Raw genomic sequence first — 23,576 nt, forward strand, 5'->3', positions numbered from 1 at the left:
CAGTGAAGGCAGAACGAGTTGCACAAAAAATAAACTTGTTCTGCCTTTTTTGCAACATTTTCAAATGCAAATAGTGTCAAATACACAACACTGTAGATAGCTTCTGTAGATAGTATGTCCATCTCAATGGCTCCTGCCCTTTCTCTCAACACGTTTTGCCCATAATTTCATGTACAGTTTATTATATAGACACGGTAGGCTGGTTCCGTCAGCCAACAAAAGAAAGTTGGACGTTGGGAAATAAGCTCTGAGTACATGAGTACAAGCTCTATAAAAAAAAGACCTGGAGTGAGACAAAGGCACACAACCACAGTTGAGAATGTCTTCCAGCCATATTGGTTCAAACAGGACACAAGCCACTAGTGGCGAGACCTGCCGCGCTTCTTGCCTGGGAATGTCAAGGGTATCTTGAGTCGAACACGAATACTGGCCTCTGGCTCCAGGCCATCAGCACCTGGCGAATCACTGTCCTGCATACTCTTGCGCTTGCGAGACCCATTAGTGATGACAGAGCAGCCAATAGAACGGAAGTATTCCGCTGCTCTGCAAAGAAAAAAGAAAGAAAAAAAAGATGGACAAGAGATGCTATGGTGAGTGTAGTTGGGTTGGTGTTAGAGTATGTTCGCTATGCAATAAGAACAGGACAGACGGATAGACTGAGGCACATATAGGAGCACACACACACACACACACACACACACACACACACACACACACACACACACACACACACACACACACACTACATTGTCCTAGAAGATTTCACCCTGAAAAAAAGCTCCGTTCCTTTAATGCAAGTTGAGCATTCGTCCATGAAAAGAACACCAACATGTAGGTGCTTCTCTAGCGTACTAAATGCCACAACATTGTCCTCAACAGGACTGGAATAACGTTAGTGAAAGAACCCTCTACGAAGCCATTCAGGGGCCTGAAACTAACCTTGATGGCGTGAGGGACAAATCTCTGATCAGGAGAGCGGCATCAAAGTCGAAATTCTCGACGTGTAGTGCCACTACAAATATGTAGGCAACGAGTCGATCTCGTAGTCGACCAGGCACTGTGTACCTGCAAGAAAAGAATTGCAAGGGAGAACATGAACACACACACAGGAATCGTTGCTAGCCCGCCATGGAGCACACCAATGTGCTCAGAAGCAAAACATCTCCAGTAGTCCAGCGGCCCAAACTTCAAAAAAATTCCGTTTCAGTCTCAAGCAGACAACCTGGGTTCTTCACTACCACCTAAAGTATGTATACCTGACCTGGATTCCGCTTGTTGTCATCTTCAGAGTTAGGGCACAAGCTCAGGAGAAGCCAATTTCTCCGCTCTCGTTGGCGACTCAAATTCAAGGAATCTGAATACTGCGCACCATCTGGGGGTGCACAGTTCATGGAAAGGAGCGCCTTTTTCAAATTTTTGAAGATGACGACACTGACAGGATACTCTTTGAAATGTAGAATTGCATTTTCGTTTGGTAGTTGCATAGTACTATTTATAATAGTAGTTGCGTTTCGGGCTGTTTGAGTGCCTCCTGACCACCGCTCACAGCATGGTAGACACCTTTTGACATGATGGAGGAAGAGGCCGTGGAGCTTCTTAGGCCTCGTCCTGGGAATGACGTTGTATCGCGGGAATTTTGCTTGTGCCATTGCGTTCAATGCATCGCAGGAAAAGCAAACCCGATTTACTTCGCAGAGTTGGGGAACTTTGTTTGAAGCTGCTAAATGCAGGCAGGACGAGCTATACCTTCTTGTGCGAGAGCCACTGCACCGAGGAGAGCGCCCGCGGATGGTACCACCGCAAGTGCGACAGTACATACACTAACAAAACGTTGCTGGATCGGCTGCCACTTGGACGTGACCATGACTGTTCAAGCCATTCTGAATTGGAGGAGATACATGTATGTGATGATGGGACACCATGTACCAAGCCATTCTGAATTGGAGGAGATACATGTTTGTGATGATGGGACACCATGTACAAGGAGAGATGTACAATCCACATCTGCAGACGTGTGCCTCATATGTGATAAAAGATCAAAACAAAATTTAAAAGGAAAGAAACAACCTTTAACTCTGTGCCAATGTCTGTCAGCTGGCGACAGCATACTAGAGGCAGCAGAGTTGGAGAACAACGCAAGAATTTGGCTTTCGCTCCAGAATGGCCCAGATTGCGTTGCAGCGGAAATCCACTATCAACGAGCATGCTACAGTGCCTTCACCCACCCGGCCACTATGCAACGGCAACGAAGTGGCAAAGGGAGTGACCAGCCGCCAGCCTACGAAACAGCATTTGACAGCCTCGTGCTGTATATACAGTCCGAGTTGAAGTCTGCAAGGGCCTCGCCCTTGAAGCTCCTCACGGATAAGTACAATAACTGCAAACGGCACCAGCTTGGCCGACCATCACACTCCGCCTTAGTATCCTACTTTCATGCTGAAAAAGAAGATAATGAGCTACTTGGGGACCAGGTGAGTTCTTGGCATTGTTGAATGTGTAGACATAATTTGATCATGTTTTATTGTTTGGTCATGACCAAGGAAATCCAAATAACAAATACGCTCAACTACAAGATCACACGATCGCATGTACACACCAGATCATGAGTCCAGACTCAACTCATGCACAGCAACTAAAAGCCGCGAAGTTCATTTCACACGCGCGCTCGGGAAACGGCACATGCTGCATGCATAACATAACATGGTGCGCTACTATCATGAATGTCTGGGTGGCCAAGGAATGCCACAATGTGTATGTAGACGTGAACACTACAGTGCCTGACATCTACAACATAGGAATGTATTGAATGGAATGCAAGTGTTCATGCTCATGTAATGTGGTAGTCTTCTTTGGTTGAATTACGTTCGTGGCTGTTACACGTATTATTACGACCAGCTTGGCTCTTGCGCTACTTCACATGGTACACATGTAGGTAAGAATAAACCAGGGCTTGTTGTCCGAGTCAGAGTAATGTCCAAAGCAGACGTCAGTTTTCTAGGCTGACTTTATGCAAGAAGAGACAGAATTATAAACGGGTTGTTTTCTTAACACAATTGTATAGCCCGTGATAACGCGGACATGCGAACTTGACTTGTTTAAAGATCGAATTTCATTGGCGTGTTTCATTTGCGTTTTGTGTTTGAACTGTGTGTTTCCTTCAGCAATTGACATGTATGGTAAATGGCATGGGTATACAGGCGCACTCTTCACGGAGCAACCACTTGTCTGTGTCATCTGCGAACGGTCCGATGGCCGGTAATAGGGACCTTTCGCACCCCGCGTACGGATACTAAACGAATGCAGATTCGTCACCTGGGTTCGAGGATTCGTCAGAGTCCCTGCGGAGAACTCGTTTTCACGAATGGAAGCCTCTTCATTCGTGGCACGCTCCGAATCCGTCAGGTACACATTCATTTGGATAGGTACACATGTTTTGCAAGGTACACATTTTTCCCTTGATTCCATGATCCATGCACGTGTGCGTGTAAAACCCCGTACGCCAAGCTACCGGCGCCCGCGGCCGTATTCGTATTTGCCATGCACATTTGCATGACGACTTGCGAAACCTGAAATCTGTTTTCAACGAAATGATTACGAGCCGAATCAAACTTTCGTTTCGCATTCGTTTCGTAGCAAATGCGAAAGGTCCCTAATACCCAGTCATTGCCGAACAGTCATACTAGTAACGCACCTGGCCCGACTCCAACCATCCCAGTCCAGCCGGTCGCCGCATATTTCCTGCCCGCATCCACGTCCACTCCGCACCCCAGTGTCCGGCAAGAGAACGGGCCCAATGCCAGGAGTTACGACGGGCCACTGCCAGGAATTACGATAGGCTCACTGCCAGGAGTTAAGATAGGCCCGCTGCGATATCCGCTGGGCTTGTCCCCGCCAATGTCGTGTTGCCCACTCATTTCGGCTTCAAAGGATCCGGTACTCCGCAGCTTCAGGTGAACACCAGTGGATCAGTTTCATCTCTGGGTACTACATCAGCCTCCAGTACGGATGTGTCGGCTAGTACGGCTTTGACTACAACCTCGGGTGCGAGGCAACCAGTGGCGGCTGCGGTGTCTTCTACAGCGCCATCTCAACCACGGTCGCAGCAGGTTCTTGCTGATCTCTAGCGTGCTATGTGGTGTGTGAGTGTGTGCGCCCGCGGACGCGCACACACAATGCCATGCGTTGTGTGTGTGTGTGTGTGCGTGTGTGCGTGCGTGTGGGGTTTGTGTATGTGTGTGTGCGAGCACGCGCGCACAATGCCATGTATTTTGTGGCGTGTGTGCGCGCGCATGCGCACAATGCCATGATGAGGGTGAAGGCAGTTTCGACAGTGGATTGGACTGTAAGTCCGACTGTGAATCGGACAGTGAGTCTGAAAGCTAAGGCTGGTGGACCGCACTATTGAAGTTTTTGAATTGATTTGAATTCGAATTGTACTTTTCAACTCTGCAGCAAATGACAAATACACTACTGCGCTATTACCGTAAAGTACCGCCAGAGCGCCCCGCCATCTCATCCTTTCGTGGTCGTATTGTGGAGGTGGTCTGCTGTCTGTAGGTCATACGACATGAACCTTGTACACATATTGCACGTTTTGCAGTCAATCCGTACCTTCAAGAGGACACAAGCTCCACACAAAAACCTGCCAAGTGTGACCTTAGTACACTAAAATTCTCACATCGTACACACTTCGTTGCACTCTGCCATACGATTTTCCTTTCTCTGGCTGTAAAATCAAGGTGGGGCGCTCTGGCGGTACTTTACGGTATTTACAACATCTTCCATATCGCTCGTTTGCTAAAATCAGCTTATGATCGCTATTACTCTGCCGTTTTCCGGTGTTCTTTGCTTCGCCCGTGCTAGCTTTCTTCCGCTGGTGTTGTCGAGATAGTGTCCCAATACATGAAATCCTCTCATACGAAAGATCCATGTTTGGGGTGATTTTGAACAAATTTTTACAAAAAATCAATCTGTGCCATCTCTAATCACCATCAATAGGAAATGAACGCTCGGCAAAGGGCAACCATGATCTACAAATCATCCAAACACAAGAACAAAATCACATCGACTGCACTAATTTTCAATAAAATATCGTATCACATGCTGCCAATTTCAATCAAGGAGTCGTAAAATAACGACTTCCCTAACGAAACCTAAAATTGGTTCTCCCCAGCTTATGCCCTAGTTCTGGACATGACACGCCGTTTCGACATCCCTAGGACATGGTCTTTCCACCCATACAAAGCTCAGGTTGTCTGCTTGAGACTGAAACGGGACTTGCAAAACAACGTCTTTTAGATTTGGGCCGCAGGACTACAGTGAGAATCCTACAGCACCTTAACCAAGAATCACGATAGAAAGATGTATTACAGCATGGCGTACGGGTAATCACAACACGGCATGACTGCCATTCACGGTGCACTTACCTCTTCTTGCCGGAAATCTCCGACTCAACCGTGAAGAGGCTGTAGAGCCGGGATTGCAGTATGCTCGGAATGTCCGACAATACAACGCCTAGCAGGAACAAGAATCAGTAGCACACAATTGATGAAACAGCATAACTGGTATCCATGTGTCCCTTTACCTTTCATATTAATTTTATTCTTGGCTCAGAATCAGGGTTCAAAATTGATAGGTCGACAAAATTCTAGTACATGTATCGTTATTAGCACAGCGGTCATGATGAGAAAATGATGTGTCATAGGCATGGCCCCTCCAGAGATATAAAATAAAGCATCAGGCAAGCCAGACAGAAGAGAGGCAACTCCATGTACGGTGCCGCTTGGTGAAATCCGACCCAAAACTTGCATGGCCCTTGACGCTGTGGAAGTGGCATGAATGCGGCTGGACATACACAATAGTCATATACTTGTGAATGCAGTAAGTGTAATGTGAACTAGTCCAGGTCCCCGGTTTTGCACTCTGGGTCAGATTTCACCCAGCGCAACTGTACATACTATTATCAAGAGTACATAAACCAGAGTGTGCAACTGTGCATATCAGATCTGAAACAGCGCAGTTCGTGCACTACGTCACCCTGATGAGGTCAGCCAAGCGGCAACTTGTGTACAGCTCAATTTTTCATGTTTCACAGCCCGGAAATCAGCCAAGTTTGCATGACTTTAGACGTCCTGTTTTAGGATTTCGGTGTTTTTGTGTGACTGCGTACGCTTCGTACATCCACTGACAAATTAAATCACCAGGCTATCCGTATCAAAAAACCGAAATCAGGACAAACTCAGTGACCTGCATCACTGTGACTGTGGCTTCCCATGCCGTCAGAAATGCTGTACTGTACGGATTACGCTCGCATAGAAACCATCCTGAGTTACACACTCTGGTTTATGTACTCTTGCTATTATACATGTACAGTCATGTGTATGAAATCAACCAGCATGCTCAACATTGTTGTACAATCAGTACCCAGCACACACCTTTCCTAGCAGCTACTTTCGGTGGCACGTTGTACAATTGAATCAGGGCGCTCAGGTATAGCAGAAGGCGAGACAAGCGATTTCTCTCCTCGTCATAGCTGGGAAGATGAGCAACGTGCCGCATAATATATTCGCCATACCTAAAAGGAAAGAAGAGGGAGAAGAAACGAGCGTACAGCGGCGAGTACTCGCACTCATTACACTCTGAGCTCCAGTGATAAGCCCTAACTGTAACAAGGTCGAAGCAGCTAGCTGTCCAGAGACTGAGCATACTTGTATTTGTACTCACTGAGTGCACGTACTACAGCAAGATTCAAGCGTACACGTGTTCAGTAACAGTGAAGGTGGCTCACAGTCTTTACAGGAAGTGTTACAGGTCTCTTCTTGTATGGCTGAATGTAGTAAAAATACAAAGAATCCAAATCCGCCCACAACTATGCATGCAAGCATGTACACGCAAACAGTACACACCTCGAGCCTTCTCGCCACTGATCGATTGTCTCCTTGTCTGCTTGCGCAAAGCACTTCTGGTAGCCGCGGAGGCAGTCCTCTTCTGTCGGTGTTATAACTGGAAACAGAGCGCACAGGCGCAAGTCGCACAGCAGAATGATGATTCGTGAAACATGTACTTCAGAAGCAGGTCTGATTATTACAAGTGATGCTAAGTGCTTGAAGCAGCAATGTTCGCATGTCGTGGGTGTCCAAAGAAGAGTGGTAGAGGCTCAGTGACTTGAAACAAGGTGCTGAGCCCTGTTCCGTTAAATTATCCTTGGCATCATGGAATGACACTCACATGTGTACTAGTATAACACACAGACACATGAATGCACACACTCACTAGCAACATGCACACACACACATAATGCCACACAGCCAAACAGACTTACTTGAACCAATCTTGTAGGCATCTGCAGGCTCCGTTGCATCGATATCAAATGGAGGTATGTTAGCGACGGGTGCAGCTGGCACTAGCAAACAAAAAAGGAAAACGGCAGCAAGTATTGCTTGTCAAAGGACTACTCAAAGGTAATTTCAAATACATGTAGAAGCATTTATCCTGCTGTAGGCATTATAATAAATGTACATGTATTAGTAATAACAAAACACTAGTAGATAATCTGGTGTCGAAACACGTGTGTTGAAGACAAGACGTGGTGCTGCCAGGATGCAGATACCACGTACTAAGGTACTGGCCAGAGAAAACCCAACCTCATGAATAAAATAGCATTGCCGGGCGCTACGCAGTCCTAGCACTACACATACTGTTCTGTGCACTCGAGCGGGGTTCTACCATATTCGTGAGGTCGAATTTCTCTGGCAGTAGTGTGGATGATAATTGCTCACCTGCAAGAGACGGATCATCCGTGGCTAGCTGCTCCATGGTAGACGCCATGGCCACACCGGCATTCTGCAGAGAGGATCGGCTAAGCTCTTGTGCTGCCAGCGAGCGCTTCTGCCGAGATGTACCGAACGCCTTCACCATATCCGAGAACTGTACACATAGCCGGAATTGTGGAAAGAAAGAATGAGCTTGCTTGCTGACTGTACCATGTACGCATACCAGGAGACAGTCACAGTCATCATGATCTACCAAGTGTGTGTGTGTGTGTGTGTGTGTGTGTGTGTGCGTGTGCGTGCGCGTGTGTGTGTGTACACGCGTCCACACATGCATACCTTCTGAATGTAGGAGTCCTCAGGCGTTTCCACATCATCATCACGCTCTTCTGCGGTGGTTGTTGATGTCACTGAAAGGAGAAGGCACGTACACATAGTTTGATCACCAAAGTAAGATCTACTTCGAAGTAGTCAAAGATAAAGTCTTCATGGAAGAAATTTACATGCCTGTTTACAGACAGCAGTACGATGTAGTCTCAGTGCCAGAAGAATCTGTGATGCATAGCTTTTAGGAAACGTGACTTGGCTATTAAACCGTCCAACGGTCGACACCCCTGATGTTCCCATACACACACAGACACGCCGACAGACACCCTTGCACACACGTACATACATGCACACACACACACACACACACACACACACACACACACACACACACACACACACAGAGGAAAGATCCGACGGCAGGCAGGTTACTTCGCCAACTACACGTGCAGCAGTTTACACTGGCTCACCGACGGTCGGCTTGAGGTTGAACAGCTCGGCTTCATGTATGGTCATGACATAACTGCGCTTGTCCAGTACACCAACGTAGTGCCTGCATGGTGATCGCACAAGCCAAAAGAATACAGAAAATCACTCCAGCAACTTGTCGAGCCATGGGCCACTCAAATATAACACCAAAAGAAGAAGAACAACAACAACAACAACCACGACGAGGACGACAACGACGACAACAACATAAGTCTTTACTAGTAGACCAGTAATTAGGTAATTGCAGGCAAGCTCCTACCAGTATGCACATGATGCACATGACTCTGATTGCGTGATCAAGTAGGCGTGAGGGCTGCTTGTGTGCGATTTTACCCTACTTACTTGCAAAGTGGCTTGTGAGACGCCTCTGGACCAAAGTTCTTTCCCACGTAGCTCTGTTCACTGGTCTCTGCAACCTGAACGACATTGGCGAGTAAATTCAGAGACAATGACAGAATATAATGTACATATAATGTACATGCGTATCAGTCATATACTGGCGAATGCAGTGAAAAGACCTGCTATTTTCAGATTCACACCAGTGAAAACTGTGCGTGCTGTGCTGTGCTGTGCGGAGCGAAATGGCAACACAATGCTCATGCTTTGTCAGTCACATGTGTATGATCAGCTCCGAGGCGAAAGCCGAATCACAAATCAGGCAAGATCACAGCAACTAAAGTAGGCAGTGAGAGAAGGCTGTTACCATGCCGTCAACGGAGGACTAACAGGCAGTACTTGTACGTGTAGATCCGAAGCCCATGCTGTGTGCAACCTTGATAGCTAGCTAGGCATAGTCCACTCACATGCACACAGTACTACACAAATTGTTCCTTGCACCACAGGCGCATGACCAACACTGGGAATGCTCCAAATTAATCTGCAGCGATCTGGGACAAGGCAGCGAATTAGTCTCATCCACGAATGACAACATGGGATTCTATACCATACTGCCTACTAAATCAGGTGCATACCACTGTAAGGCCATATTCATTTCGAATTATTTATTATTATAAATAATTATAATAAATAGACAATGGATCACCGGGTGAGAAGCCCATAGCTACAGTGTAAAAAAATGTATGGCATAATACAATAGTACAGTGTGCATGATGGTGCTAATATGCTCACCAGGAGACGATGGTTGCCACGACGTACATCCTTCTTCGTGCTGCCATACATGTAAAACTTTATCCGCTCATCGTCCGGCTTTTTGAGGTGTCCGTGCCCAAAGTGAGCTGCAGTGTGAAAAAGGATTTCCATTGCTATACTTTATGAGGAACAGTCAAGCAACGGAACATTGACACAAAATATCCTTACCAATAGGGACAACATCGTGCTGCTCTTCGGAGGGCTCATATTTCAGTATCGCAGCCATCCTAAGTCCATTGGGCGTCAGTACTCTCAAAGCCTTATGACCACAAACCAGGAAGTAATAGAAAGAGTAAAAGGATATCAGATTCTGCAGGCACCGCTTTCGCAAGTACTACTAACTGGTCTTGTCTTCAGTAATTACTTTCATCAAGAGTTCATAAACTCTTGCTTTCATTGATACACTATCGATATCGCACAAATTTTATTGTTTCAATTATGTGGCTGCAGATTTAGGGTGCGTTTGGTTGGTACGATCTAGAACAGGATCGAACAGCTGGTGCACATGGAGCAGCCTCATGCCAACCAAACGGTACTCCAGAAACAGAGCACATTTTCGTGGAAAAATGTGTGAAACTTGAAAATGTGTATGGGTCACCATGGTCACTTTGTACGGTACAACGAGTCCAACCTAAAAGCGTATACACGTGATCATTTGGGACCAAAATCGGTGTTCCCGCCAGGTTTCACTGTGAAAAAGTGAAACTGCTCGGTCTGCTCCGGCCTCGAGGCCGGAGCAAGCAGAACATGTTCTGGCCGACCCAGAACAGGTGCAGTCCCAACCAAACGCGCTGTTCTGGTGAATCCTGTTCTAGTTCGTACCAACCAAACGCGCCCCTAGATGACGTCTACGGTACGTAGCTACATGCGATCGACGCGAACGTGTGAAAGAAAGATTTTGGCGAAACTGCAAAAAAAATCGGACCGGCCATCATTCATGATCAGGCCATGAGCTAGACTCGTAGAGCAGCGCAGGCCTGCAGGGAGTCGTCAAATACCGGTATTTGACGACTCCCTGATCATGATCCACTACAAAAATAAACTCTCTTGATTTGATTTTTGAATAGTACAAGCTAGCTTCCTCTTTCAAACGCTTTCATTTGCAATAATATTATTGTTGTTTTCTCTTCCACTGCCCACCCTATTCAGCTACATGCTAGCCTCGAGGCCTCATTAGCAAGTAGAGTATGCGGAGAAAATATTTTGCAGTGTGAGTCTGTCTTCTTTCTCAAGGCCCCTTAGCTCAGACTCCCTACTCGCCAAGTTGTACTTGTGTTCGCGTGAAGTTTTGAGTAGCCAGAAGTTTATTGCAGTTTGACTTGTAAGCAGATCCAAAACGAGTAGCGATGAGAACATCAGGGCCAAAGCCGAAGAGTTTTCGGCTGGAGGAGAGTGGCGAGGAATACATGATTGGATCAGAGGCTGGAGCATGGCTGAAGATGGTGCGAGGCTCCCTGTACAAGCGGTATCCTGGCTTGTGGAGACGCATGGCCAGCATAGAAGAAAGGAAGATTATATGTGGTATGGGCATTGGCCTTTCAACCACTAGTATAACCCTACTGAAGGCATGCGAAGTAGAGGACATGGCTGGAGGTGATGACGAACAGTACAAGGGGCCGGCGGCCGAAACCACTCCAGCCGCAAAGGAGACCAGGGAAAGGCGATCGGCTAAGCTGAACCGCGAGGCATCCTGGTCTGCTCATGGTCCAGCGGCGCAGGCGGCAGCTGCGCAAGCCCATCTTAGTTCTCACATGGACGCTGTGCCTTCATTGACTGTTCCTGCGAAGCAACGCACCGGTCCCAAGCGCCTAAGAACGTATCCGCATTTGTAAGATTTCCGTACTTCTGCCCTGGAACAAAGAGCATATTTTAACCTTGCTAATAATTGTTAGAATCAAGCCGTATCAAGAGTACATAAACAAAAGTATGCAACCCCTAGAGAACGAGTCCATGCCAAAGTAGTTTTGTTTAGGTCATTGTAACTCCAATTTGCATTTCACACCAGTTTGCATGGTCATTTTATTGCATCACCAAGGTAATATCTGTTGTGCATTGCTGCATGTTATACAAATGGTGCAAAATGCACACGATTTTCCTGCTATCACCTTAACGATGCCGTAATTTTGCCCAAAACCTACGGTATGACAAGTTATCCTTTGATTCACGATGACCTAAACGAACATCTTTGCCCTAGGATCGGTTTTATGCAGCATAGATGCAGAGTTCCACACTCCTCTTCCATATGTTAGCTCTTCTGATGGCCAGGCAGCTTTACCATGCCATGAATGACTCCTCCTGGAGTGCAATGTGCATGCAAGTCCATGTATCCGAGTTGTGTCACTGTTACGTCTTGTTTTCTTGCAGCTATGATGACAATAAACTGCCTGTCTTGCAGAAAGCTGGTGAGCAGGCAGAAGTGCTGGTGCCCATCCGTCTCGATTTGGAGATTGAAAATCATAAGCTTCGCGATACGTTTCTCTGGAACAAGAATGGTGAGTCATGGTTAAATTGATAATCCTCTCTCTCTCTCTCTTTCTCTCTCTCTCTCTCTCTCTCTCTCTCTCTCTCTCTCTCTCTCTCTCTCTCTCTCTCTCTCTCTCTCTCTACCTGCTTAGCAAACAGTCAGTTTCATTCACAGTCTCTCTCTCTCTCTCTCTCTCTCTCTCTCTCTCTCTCTCTCACACACACACACACACACACACACACACACACACACACACACACACACACACACACACACACACACTCACTAGTGCTTGATTTCCCATCTGATTTGTTGTTGTTCCATGTTATGGTGCAGAGTCAATGATAACACCTGAGCAGTTTGCTGAACTGCTTTGCGATGACATGGAGCTACCAAGTCCTCTGTTTGTTCAGCCGATTGCCAATGCCATTCGTGGCCAGGTGGAACAGCATCCTGGAGATCTAGTGGCCATGGATGAAGAAGATCGTAGGGTGCCAATTAAGGTCAGTAGTTCAAGTCTGGCTGGAAAATCTGCCATGCCAACTAAGTTACTTTGTCTCTTGATTACGTTTCATGATTTTTGGCCGCCGAATGACTTTACCCACAACGTATTGTCAATCGTGATCCTGAGAGTGAATACTGCGTATGGACGGTCAGGCCTCTGGTTCTGGATGCTATTTTTCATGTAACTGTCTATTTGCCTGTGTGCAGCTGAACATTCACGTCGGCAATATCTCACTTGTGGACCAGTTTGAATGGGACCTCTCCTGTCCGCACAACTCCCCTGAGGAATTTGCCAGACAGCTCTGCAGCGATCTGGGACTTGGTGGCGAATTTGTCAGTACGATAGCGTATAGCATCCGCGGGCAGATCAGCTGGAACGCTCGCACTATGTACGCTTTCGGAGACCCACCCTTACCCACGCTCAAGTCTGTGCTGCGAACACCCATACAGGTAATAATTCTGTGGTGTTTGGATGTTGGTGCTGTGTATCTTGCTTTAGGGCATCACTGTGTATCTATCTAGGCCATGGATCGTATTTCCTATTCTCGCCACTAGCTCTCGTACACTTTTTGACGAAATTCTGTCGTACAGTGGTCCTGAGAAGAAGGAATGTACATGTTGCATGTATGCAACACGCTTGGGTGTGATGAATATGCAATATGCTTGGGTGTGATGAATATGGAAACATGGGACAAGTGTGATGCAATGCAGTGTACTGTCGCTGGTGGTCTGTGTTGCTGTGCTATTACTTTTTGTGAATGTTTTCACTGAAAAGAGTGTATGCCTGTTCATGACAGTTATTTTTGTTTTTTTTATTTTCGGACTACTTTTTCGTGTGAATAAAGATTTCATGTGACAAGAAACAAAGAATTGAAAGTTGAAATATGTTACTAATGTAACGTGTTTGTTTTCTTTTCCACGTTCAGGATACTGAACACTGGTGCCCTCGTCTTGAGGTTTTAACCGAAGCAGAAATGGAGAAGAAGATTCGTGACCAGGACAGAAACACAAGGTCTGTAATAGGGAGGTTTCGCTCTACGTAATTACGTATGAAAATCCGTATGTCGTACGCGCCGGGGAGCGAGGGCAACTTTCATACGTAAATCTCTCTACGGATTTCCGTAGGAAAGCTCTTTCCTACGTTGGGTCCTCCGTAGGACTTTTTGAAATAATTTTCGCTTTTTCCGCATTTTTGTCCATGGCAATATTCAAGCCGCGCGAAACACAAGGTACACACACCGTACACCACGTGCAAAATATAATGGAAAACGCGGTTTCGGTTCATGGTGCATACGGTGGGCACATGCAGCCAACGCGTCTCCAAAGCAACAACGCATGTTTAACAGTCGTGGAGAAATCACGTAGAGCGAAACCCAACAGCTCTGATTTTTACGTATGAAAATTCCGTGCAGTTCATACGTTATTTTCATACGTAATTCCGTAGAGCGAAACCTCCCTAATGTCAAGTCTTCTCTACTTCTTGGGTTGGACTTTGCGTATACTGTAAGACATGTTATTATAACGAGTTGCACATTTAACGATTGTCCAAAATTCATAGGTTAACGAGAAGATATGTTAACGATCTTGCAGTATTCTGCCATATACACACACAGCATATATGAAGCAGTACGGCCTCAATGGATCTATTATAACGAAGAAATTTCATCCGTTAAAACGTTAGATTTGCTTCCTCGTTATATATACATGTCTTACAGTATGCTTTCGCTCTGCAGGAACCTCCCCGAAATGAGTTAGAGGAACTGGTCAGGCCAATGCATCTTACCTCCAAAGACCGTGACAATCTGTTCTTTATAGCCGAGGTGTTATACATGTATATCCAAAACAAATGACTGGTATAGCATAGGCAATATCCTCAAACATAGTACTTCTAAGTTTGCATCCCATAATTTTTGTTACATCCAGGGTATGTTATACTGAACTTTCACTGTACTTCAACATGTATGTCAGCACCACACTTGGCTCATGTACCGAGAGGCTATCTTGAAATTCAGGGTTGTAATCAAAGCAGAGATTCACACAAGTGCGGTAAACGTATGCTTCGTGCTGCTGTGCAAGGCTGTATGGCGTTCTCACCTGCCCTTGGTGGGCTTGTAGCGCTACTTGACTTGTTTGCATTGCCACCTGTTGCATCAGCTTCTTGTACAGCATCTAGTAGCAGAGCTGTTGGGAAATGCACCGATTTCACGGTGGATTTGTGACAGCCAATTATGTAGCAGTCAGTTGCTGTAGCCTGTCAGTGATATGTTGTTGTATGCTGGTCTCTTTCCTGTGCAGGAGAATGCGCCGCTTGGCTCAGGGTTGGTGAGCGAAGATGTGTACAATTGACGTGACTATGATTATGTTGACCTTGATGAAGCTTCATCGTTTTATTCTTCCTTTCCTTGCACATACTAGTAACTTTGATGTCTTTTTTTGTATCTAGATTTATACGTGCGTTGTTCTTCGGCTATGTATTGTCCGTTTACGTACATTGCGCTTTTAATGTTACGCTCTGCTGTAGTCGTGTATGCGTGTACCTGCTAAGCTAACGTTACACTGCTGTGTGAATAGTGTGTTGCTGTACATACTTGCTACCTTTTGCTGACCTGCTCCATCTACTTTGTGGGCGCCGACTCCGGCAAACTCTTTTTGCTTGAACTCTTGTGCACTTGTACATTGCAGCTATTTAGTTCTGGCGTTCACACCATTTTTATATCCTTCTTTATTCATCATGTATTGCTATTGATCTATCCACGCCACCCTGCTATGTGTTTGACTCATGGAAATGGCCCATTGTGCGCTTTATTCTACATTTACTGGCTATGTATATGTACTTGTATTCGGCTGTTATCAGTATACAAGTTACTATTTGTGTGTATGTGCTGTGCGCATGCTGGTCTGGATATTTCCACATGCATTATGCTCGTGCGTGTTGCGCCATCCGTATCAACATGCCACGAAACATTATGTTATAGTATGGTGTAGACCCGATTCCGACCAGACACTGATTGATTGTGCTGGCTTTGTGTTGACTGTTGTGTGTGTATGGGGGGGGGGGGGGAGACAGAGGTTTGCTGGTACTGCATGAACCGTGTCCGCCATCGGCAAAATTACATGTGTGTTGCATGTTCTGCATGGATTGAACTGGTTTTTTTTTGTGTATAACCCTTGCCACTCTTTCATGTTGCCGTGTGTAAGCAGGCACAGTCACATTGAGAGAGCGACAGAGACACTACAGGGCAGTTGAAAACTCGCAACGCTATTACCGGTATTTATCATGCCGAAAAGAAAAGAAAGTACCGTGTGATCAAGAGGGATAATTGGAGTTCGGATAAAACGGGTTGTATACCCCAATTGGTTGATTGCTGTGTAAAATTTATAGTGGTGTGCACAGGTAGTCAGGTACCTGTGCTACTCGGGTAGATACTGTAGGTACAGTCAACTTCGCCAATAACGACTGCGGATATAACGACAATTCGCGAATAACGACAGAATTTCCATGCTCAGAGCAAAGTCCCATCCCACTGTATATAATGGGACTTCGGGTATAACGACACTTCGCGAATAAGGACACCTTTTTGATGCCCCGCCGGGTGTCGTTATAAGCGAAGTTGACTGTACAGAATAGTACCTGAAAACCCGAAATCGCAGATGACATGATGTACACAGTGCACATGTACAAATAATTAATTCATGTACGGTAATACTCTGCATGTCTACCAAGTGCGTAAAACGTAAGGGAAGGGGTGCATTGTGGTGTTACCATGGAAACATTACCCGATCGGGTACCCGTGGAAAACTACGAGTACCCGATACCCGAAGAGAATGCTACCCGACTCAACCCTAAAAATATGTGTGCCTTGAATTGAAAAGCCTTCTGCATGCAGCATTCTCTCCAAGGCATGCATGTCACAGCTATTCTCCACCAGTGGCCAGATGATGTTGAAGAGATGGAATAACCCCGTCACGTCACACATCACCACTGTAGTACAACCTGAAGTATCTCTAAAAAAATACTCTTAGTCTTGGAGCACGGTTATTGTTCTAGATTGAACACATTTGGATAATGAAACAGTCCTTTTTAATACATGCTGTAGGTGTGGAATAAAAAATACTCTGGTTGTAATGGTTGAATCTTGCCCAAGGTTTTGACCAACAAAAAGCATGCTTGATTCTATTAATTTTCTCACGAGTTGCATGAAGTCAAAGGCCTAAAGCCACAGGTATTGCAACAAGGGAGTTGTTGATTACCGACAAGAGTAATGTATTACTCTTGATACCGGTACATGTATTAGACGACGCTCTGGTGGCAACGATGTGGTTATACCGTAAACCTGCACGCCATCGAAAGCACCCCATCAACAGAGAAAAAACCCATTTCTCATAGATTGAGCAGTGGAGAGTTCCAACATACTGGATGACACAACACAACAACACAACAAGAAAGTAAAAGTACCAGTTGGAGAGAATATCATTGGTCACCGAGAAAGTAGCGCTATACGGCCAGTTGGTTAAAAAAAAACACACGAGTAGTGCTGCAATGGACTAGGCAAGCTCTGCTCATTTACAATAAAATATGAATACAACAAAGCACAAGCAGATAGAGAACTGAATGATCCGGGGAGTTGTACGATCCCATCAACGAGGATATAACACGGGCATAGGGCGCAGCGGCAAAGCAGGACATTTTTTTACAAGGCCAAGACATGGGCCAGAACACAACATAGCAGCACAGTGGATCAGAGCTGTACAGAATAAACCAGAGTGGAATATGATTATAGAAACGGAAGGCAGCTTTGTTCTCGACACCGGGGTGGAGTGGACAGTTAGGTAGCGATAGTTATGTGAGATGGATATAGATACGTGTAACATGGTATGTACAGAAAGTCACAAGGGAACAAGACGAGTCCAAACAAAAACACACACACTTGGTCAGCGGAAGTAGCACGCATTGTACAGCACTTGGAAAAACACTAGAGTTACACACAACATAGGTAGTCGGTCACGGACAATGTGCCTGCTTTACATAGAGCAGCACAAACACAAACTGCCACAACGAGATCACCGCACAGCACTGGCACTGCCCTCAGCTGTCGCAGGGCTTACTGGTAGAGAACCGGTGGCTTCCAAAACAAGGTCGGTGCCGGTGCTGGCGCCCGACTGCTTCACATCCACGAGGCTTTGCCCAGATGTAGAAGTACTTGGCGCCCCACTGTGTGCTAGACCGCCGCTCTTGTGCGCAGCATACGCTTGAGCAGCAGCGCTCCCAACTGCTTTGAACTGTGGGAGCGTTGCAGAAGGAACAGCTCGCATGGGGGCCACAGCCAGTAACGGACGAATTTGGTATTCAGTGACTGTCACTTCGAGTCCGTTCACGGCGACTAGTGTATCAACACCGCTGCTTCGATCCACATTTCGAAAGACTGGCCTATGATATAACACAATATAAAAACATCAAGATAAACAGACAGCACAATGACCAAAAGGTATCATTTTAGACAAGTATTTGTTTTAGACCAGCGAAACTCCCTGCATGCTCTCTCACCATATCTTCTCTGGCTGGACCAGCAGAGCCTAGCAAACATGAATTCCAACAGAGCTGCCACCTCTCTCTCTCTCTCTCTCTCTCTCTCTCTCTCTCTCTCTCTCTCTCTCTCTCTCTCTCTCTCTCTCTCTCTCTCTCTCTCTCTCTCTCTCTCTCTCTCTCTCTCCTCCCCCCCCCCCCCCGCCTGAACAATGCAGTAGATTGGCCTCATAACCCCTTGTGGGAAGGGTCGACAGACGTGTGATATTGCACATAGTATGCTCCGCAGCTCAGCATCCAGCAGCATTATGCCCAAGCCGGCGAGGAAGGTTACTGAAGCAGCATAATAATGCCGACAACCAGCTTCACTGGACAGGAAAGTTAGCTCCTGCTGAGGTGGTCTGTGTGTTGTATTGTTCAGTGCATCACATGGATATAGAAACATATACTAGTACATGTAGGAACCGGTGGAATCTGCAGATATGACAGAGGCGGCGAGCTTCCATAGCCCATGAATTTACTCTGTACAAGAACACTGCAAAAGCCTGTAATAAGGCCTCGGACGGAAACTTAATGACGGTCCAGAACACAGGCACTAATGCGGGCCGGACGTTCTTTCGGATACGTGAAATCGCACCAAATTCAACCAAGAGTACATAACCCCCCAGAGTGTGCAACTCCCACATACCCTGCTGTCCCGACAGAATTTCAAGTTGACGTCATTATTTATGACGCAATGCTCCTTGCACCAGTGATTTACAACATGTGTACGGGTGTCAACGCATCACACATTTTTCTTTCCAATAATTTGTACAGGATCGATCGGCTTCGGTCAACCACAGGTTCCGGATTCGTCTGATAATCCGTGTACAGTGCGCATTGCATCATCAAAATGACGTCAACTTGAAATTCTGTCATGACAGCACCCATAGTGGAGTTGCACACTCTGGGGGGTTATGTACTCTTGATTCAACATATTCATCAACCACTAGGCACTATGGGTAGCTATCCTGGAAGAAAGGCACATCTACCTGGTAAGCGCAGTGTACACTGATGTGCACTATACCGACCACTGTATCGTACATGCATGTGGAGCTGTGCATGTGCTGCACTGGGTACTGGGCTTGCGCTTTCGCCCATGGGCGTTCACACGGTTGTGGGCTAGAAAACAAAACAAGAGTGTTGACGCGCGGCACCTGGCGGCGTACATGGGTAAAAAGCGTGATACTGGTCGGGCACTTATACAGGCCTTTACAGTAGAGCAAAGACGATAATGGGTTTGAACACCGACGTTTCAGCACTGGAAAACGAGGTTTTGACACGTGGCAGACACATGAAGGAGTATCCTTAGTATGGAAGTCAACTAACTCTCTATGGAAGAGGCAGCTACACTGAGCACCTGTCAAGACAGGAAAACTCTTGTACCATGTGCATGCACTCATTATTACCACCAAGTACTATGATGTGTAATCGCCCAGAGTCTATGGCCATATAGTCTTGATTTTCTGGGTATTCTATCAGCGCACAAGCGACGAAAAAAACTCATGCGCCATGATTTCCAGAAACAGGAGCGATATTCACATACCGTAAAGTCGCGGATAAAAGCCGGGCTTATAGGCACATAAGCTGCTTTCTGCATCAGGCTTTAATGCAAGCCAGGCTTGTATGCAAACCATGCTTATATGCACCACTGATATTTTTGCCAGGCTTGTATGCACATAGAAGCCAGGCTTCTACGCGCGACACGCGTAGATCTACCACTGACTACCGGTATGGCGGCAGTTTTACTATGCACCGTACATAGCGCATGCACTCTTGACCTACCCGATCCGCGCTTGCATAGAAGCCAGGCTTCTACGCGCGACAGGCTTATATGCATTTGACCCGTTTGATTTTCAGGCTTCTATCCGCGATGTGCTTGTATGCAAACCCGGCTTTTATCCGCGACTTTACGGTATACACTCACATACACACACACACACTATGTACCACACACACACACAGACACACACAAAGAAGGCAAGCACTTACAACATGGTCCTGTGCACCACAGAGGGCATCGCTTTTGCAGGTCTGACATGGCCAACAGATCGATGATGAGATTCTGCAGTCACTGCGGGAGGCGAATTCCATGAGTGGGCAGAAGTTGAAGTCTCCATTAACGGTACAGTAGCAGCAGCAACGTCTGGGTTGCTCTCTCCATACACGGGACAGGAACTACTACAAAGCACAACCAGACAAATCAGTGTGAAACAAACTTGTGAGTGGTGTACCGAATATCAGGCCCTGGACTGAAACTTTGAAAAGGCGAATCCACTCCCCCCCCCCCCCCTCCTCCAGAAAATTGAGTATAAAACATGTTTACAAGACTAGTTATTATACGCCGGATGAATCAATTTCGTTCTAGGCACACACAAACAAACTGCGACTCCCCGCCTAACATAGTGCATTACATTACAAGCGTACACGATCTCACGTGATCATGCATGTGGAAGCATACACACAATAGTATGGATACCGATCTACACGCTGCTATGTGCCTGCAGACAAACTCTCTCTCTCTCTCTCTCTCTCTCTCTCTCTCTCTCTCTCTCTCTCTCTCTCTCTCTCTCTCTCTCTCTCTCTCTCTCTCTCTCTCTCTCTCTCTCTCTGTCTATCCCTCTCTGTCTCTGTCTGTCTCTCTCTCTCTCTATGTGTGTGTGTGTGTGTGCACGTGCATGTGCATATGCATGTGTGTGCGTGCGCTCGCACACACGTGCATACGCACATGTACACACATGCATACGCACAATCACGCGCACACACACACACACATACACGCTGCTATGTGCCTGCAGACAAACTCTCTCTCTCTCTTTCTCTGTGCGCGTGCATGTGCGTATGCATGTGTGTGCGTGCGCTCGCACACATGTGCATACGGACATGCACGTGCACACACATGCATACACACATGCACGCGCACACACATACACGCACCCCCAATGCGTAGATATTGCTTCCGGCTGCGTCCATATTTTGAATTACTCTCCCAGATGTTAATGTCCGCAACTGTACATACACACATGCCCAAGTTTGAGCATGCATACATGACTTCTCCATTCGCATCAGGTTGCCTTGAATGACATTTGCTATTTCAAACTGTCTCTTCACGAGAGAGGGAATGTCTCCTGACAAGGACCGCCGGACGCAGTTTTTGATTGGTCCGGTAGTTTCAGTGCCTTTCATACTTTGTGTATTATATGGCGGGTACACATGATATTGACAGTAGTAAACGTGTGTTGGTGGCTAACATGTTGGTCCGGTAATAACCGGACCAACCGGACCAACCGGACCGGTTCCGGCGGCTCTGCATTGTAGCAAAGGCATGGGAAATATCTCGGGATCTGGCTTACACTTCAGGAGCAGGGCGGCTGTAGGGCTTCTTCTTCTTTCTTCTCTTGCCACTTGGCCGACCATCACCCGTGGCCTCGATAACACCGCCAAACTCTTGAGCTAGCTCCTGACTGCGTTGCGCTGCCACCAATGCGGCGGCAGCTTGCTGCTGCGCGATCACATCATCACTTTGTCTGACTTTCCTGCACGCAAAAGCAGGTCAAACATAACAGCAGAAGGCACCAGATACAGTGTTAGCTATCCTTCAGAGATGTGAGACCACATTATTTACTTGGCGATGCATGATAGTGATGGTATATTATTCATTCCCGTATACTTGGCGATGGACGATAGTGATGGAATATTATTACAGGCAAGGAAAAGAGGTTAATAAATTAATCCGTTTCGCTAGGGTTTTGATACGTTTACGTGAATATATATTCGGAAAGACATACAGCTCATTATACTGATGCCATGTAGCCAAACCTTGAGAATTTGAATTTTCAATGAACGTGAATTTCGTCAATCTGCGATATTGAGAATAACAGCGATTGGTGGGGTGAAGCAAGTCGATGCATCACAGCCTAACGTTATTATATTATATGAGTAGAGGTCACAATGCAATACTCTTTCAACAATGGTCGCTTGTGCTGACGCTAAGACTGAACTGAGGAAGATGATATGATCGTCCGGACGAAGAAGAAAGTATGGAGAATTGACGTTATTGTCAGCAAAGACCAGCAATTTGGGGAAAGACATACCTGGTAGATGTTCCTTTGCGGGCCTCGCACATACCACATTTGAACGCCTCTCTCGTGTTCGTGTAAGTACAAATGGAGCAATCCCATCCTCCAGAGGACGAACATGCAGAGCGATTCACCCCTCTGCAATAGAATACAACACATGTAGACGACGCATCCTGAGCATTGTCTGCTACCGACTGAGTTCACTTGTCGCACCGAGAAGAATTACTCAAGAACACAGCACAGGAGGATGAAGAAGAACAATCGAGAACTAACCTGGAATCCATCGAGACGGCCATCGACGTTTATCTTCCAAAGCACAAAGACGAAGGGTTCACGTGTACTTGCTTCCAGAAACCTGCGGTAAATCTTCGCAACTGCTCCTTCACTGAGCTTCGTGTCCAGTACAACTAGTACAAGAACAGTCAAGCAAAGCTAGGCACATCTATCTAGCGCGTCACCAGCTACCAGGTCACCAAGCGGCAGCGCACGCGGCCTGGCCCACTCGTACTCGTACTCGTGCAAAGACAGCGCGCGCGCCTGCATGCCATGACTTTGTGCTTCGGCACTGCACTCGTACAGTTTTGCCAACGCTACGCGGGTAGGTCTATGAGTATGCGGTGGTGCACCCGGCGCGGTAGTCTTTGTACGAGACTCTGCAACAAGAAAGAACATCAGATTCTTATCCGCAAAAAGCCTTGCGTAGGCCGGCGCTACACAGACTGGGTGCGACCTGCAAGCGGCGCGCCCAGTCTTGTGAGCATGAGGCTTGTTCACATGGTTCATGGTTCAGCTCTTTCGAGCAGAAATCTCGACTCAAGACTCACTCCCGTACACCATTGCATTGGTACACGTCTACTACGTGCGTCTGCGTCTACGTAACCACTGGTAACCGTTAGCTAAGCGCGGAGTAAGCGCATTCGAGCGCTCAGCGATCCGGTCGATATCGATACAGTCAGACGCATGTGGACGCTTTGCGCTGCCTACTTTTTTGCGGCATATGGCCTGGCCTAGTAGTAGTACAGTAGTAGACCCAGGTGCTCGAAGTCCGTACATGGTATCCTAAGTTCGTACGCCCATAATTTCATGTTCTGTTATTGTATTCGACTCAAATATTTTATCGAGGGGACAGTGTGGTATGTTCTCCTCGCGTAGCAATTTTCAGGGATCTACGATAAGCAGAAGTCCCATACCACGCGATCACGCGCGAGTGGGTTTTCGAGTGCCCATACGAA

The 23,576-nt window shown here is 46.7% G+C and overlaps 3 protein-coding genes across 4 annotated transcripts; 1 reads left to right on the forward strand and 2 right to left on the reverse strand.

Moving 5' to 3' along the window:
* Positions 1-162: 162 nt before the first annotated feature.
* On the reverse strand, positions 163-10,170 carry LOC135809400 (DNA-directed RNA polymerase I subunit RPA49-like). Its single transcript, XM_065322740.1, has 13 exons — positions 10,077-10,170; positions 9,903-9,993; positions 9,714-9,820; positions 8,928-9,001; positions 8,567-8,649; positions 8,109-8,179; positions 7,779-7,926; positions 7,322-7,402; positions 6,906-7,002; positions 6,435-6,574; positions 5,427-5,514; positions 940-1,065; positions 163-543 (listed from the first exon to the last, which is right to left on the reverse strand). The coding sequence occupies exons 2-13, from the start codon at positions 9,958-9,960 to the stop codon at positions 360-362; spliced, it is 1,257 nt and encodes a 418-aa protein (XP_065178812.1). The 5' UTR covers positions 9,961-9,993; positions 10,077-10,170; the 3' UTR covers positions 163-359.
* Positions 10,171-10,792: 622 nt separating this feature from the next.
* LOC135809401 (SWI/SNF-related matrix-associated actin-dependent regulator of chromatin subfamily B member 1-like) lies at positions 10,793-15,704 on the forward strand. Its single transcript, XM_065322741.1, has 6 exons — positions 10,793-11,562; positions 12,099-12,226; positions 12,535-12,701; positions 12,910-13,152; positions 13,629-13,714; positions 14,998-15,704. The coding sequence occupies exons 1-6, from the start codon at positions 11,081-11,083 to the stop codon at positions 15,026-15,028; spliced, it is 1,137 nt and encodes a 378-aa protein (XP_065178813.1). The 5' UTR covers positions 10,793-11,080; the 3' UTR covers positions 15,029-15,704.
* Positions 15,705-17,149: 1,445 nt separating this feature from the next.
* On the reverse strand, positions 17,150-22,767 carry LOC135809402 (RING1 and YY1-binding protein-like). 2 transcript variants are annotated; one of them, XM_065322743.1, is made up of 5 exons: positions 22,618-22,767; positions 22,360-22,482; positions 21,619-21,801; positions 20,258-20,443; positions 17,150-18,130 (listed from the first exon to the last, which is right to left on the reverse strand). In XM_065322743.1, the coding sequence occupies exons 1-5, from the start codon at positions 22,638-22,640 to the stop codon at positions 17,764-17,766; spliced, it is 882 nt and encodes a 293-aa protein (XP_065178815.1). In that variant the 5' UTR covers positions 22,641-22,767; the 3' UTR covers positions 17,150-17,763. The 2 variants fall into 2 exon arrangements, with proteins under 2 accessions (XP_065178815.1, XP_065178814.1); XM_065322742.1 differs by having other exon boundaries at positions 20,258-20,446.
* Between the last annotated feature and the right edge of the window lie 809 nt (positions 22,768-23,576).

The sequence above is a fragment of the Sycon ciliatum genome, chromosome 2, assembly GCF_964019385.1.
Source record: "Sycon ciliatum chromosome 2, ocSycCili1.1, whole genome shotgun sequence".
Taxonomy (NCBI): domain Eukaryota; kingdom Metazoa; phylum Porifera; class Calcarea; order Leucosolenida; family Sycettidae; genus Sycon; species Sycon ciliatum.

Coding starts and splice junctions, on each gene's coding strand:
- LOC135809400 (XM_065322740.1), bottom strand. CDS start 9,960: ATGGCTGCGATACTGAAATATGAGCCCTCCGAAGAGCAGCACGATGTT. Junction 1,066..5,426: donor GAGATTTCCGGCAAGAAGAG/GTAAGTGCACCG, acceptor CTTTTCTTGCAG/GTACACAGTGCCTGGTCGAC. Junction 544..939: donor TTGTCCCTCACGCCATCAAG/GTTAGTTTCAGG, acceptor TTTTCTTTGCAG/AGCAGCGGAATACTTCCGTT.
- LOC135809401 (XM_065322741.1), top strand. CDS start 11,081: ATGAGAACATCAGGGCCAAAGCCGAAGAGTTTTCGGCTGGAGGAGAGT. Junction 12,227..12,534: donor GTTTCTCTGGAACAAGAATG/GTGAGTCATGGT, acceptor GTTATGGTGCAG/AGTCAATGATAACACCTGAG. Junction 13,153..13,628: donor TGCTGCGAACACCCATACAG/GTAATAATTCTG, acceptor TTCCACGTTCAG/GATACTGAACACTGGTGCCC.
- LOC135809402 (XM_065322742.1), bottom strand. CDS start 22,640: ATGGCCGTCTCGATGGATTCCAG. Junction 21,802..22,359: donor CGCAAAGGAACATCTACCAG/GTATGTCTTTCC, acceptor TTTTGCGTGCAG/GAAAGTCAGACAAAGTGATG. Junction 20,447..21,618: donor AGCCGCCCTGCTCCTGAAGT/GTAAGCCAGATC, acceptor TGTGCTTTGTAG/TAGTTCCTGTCCCGTGTATG.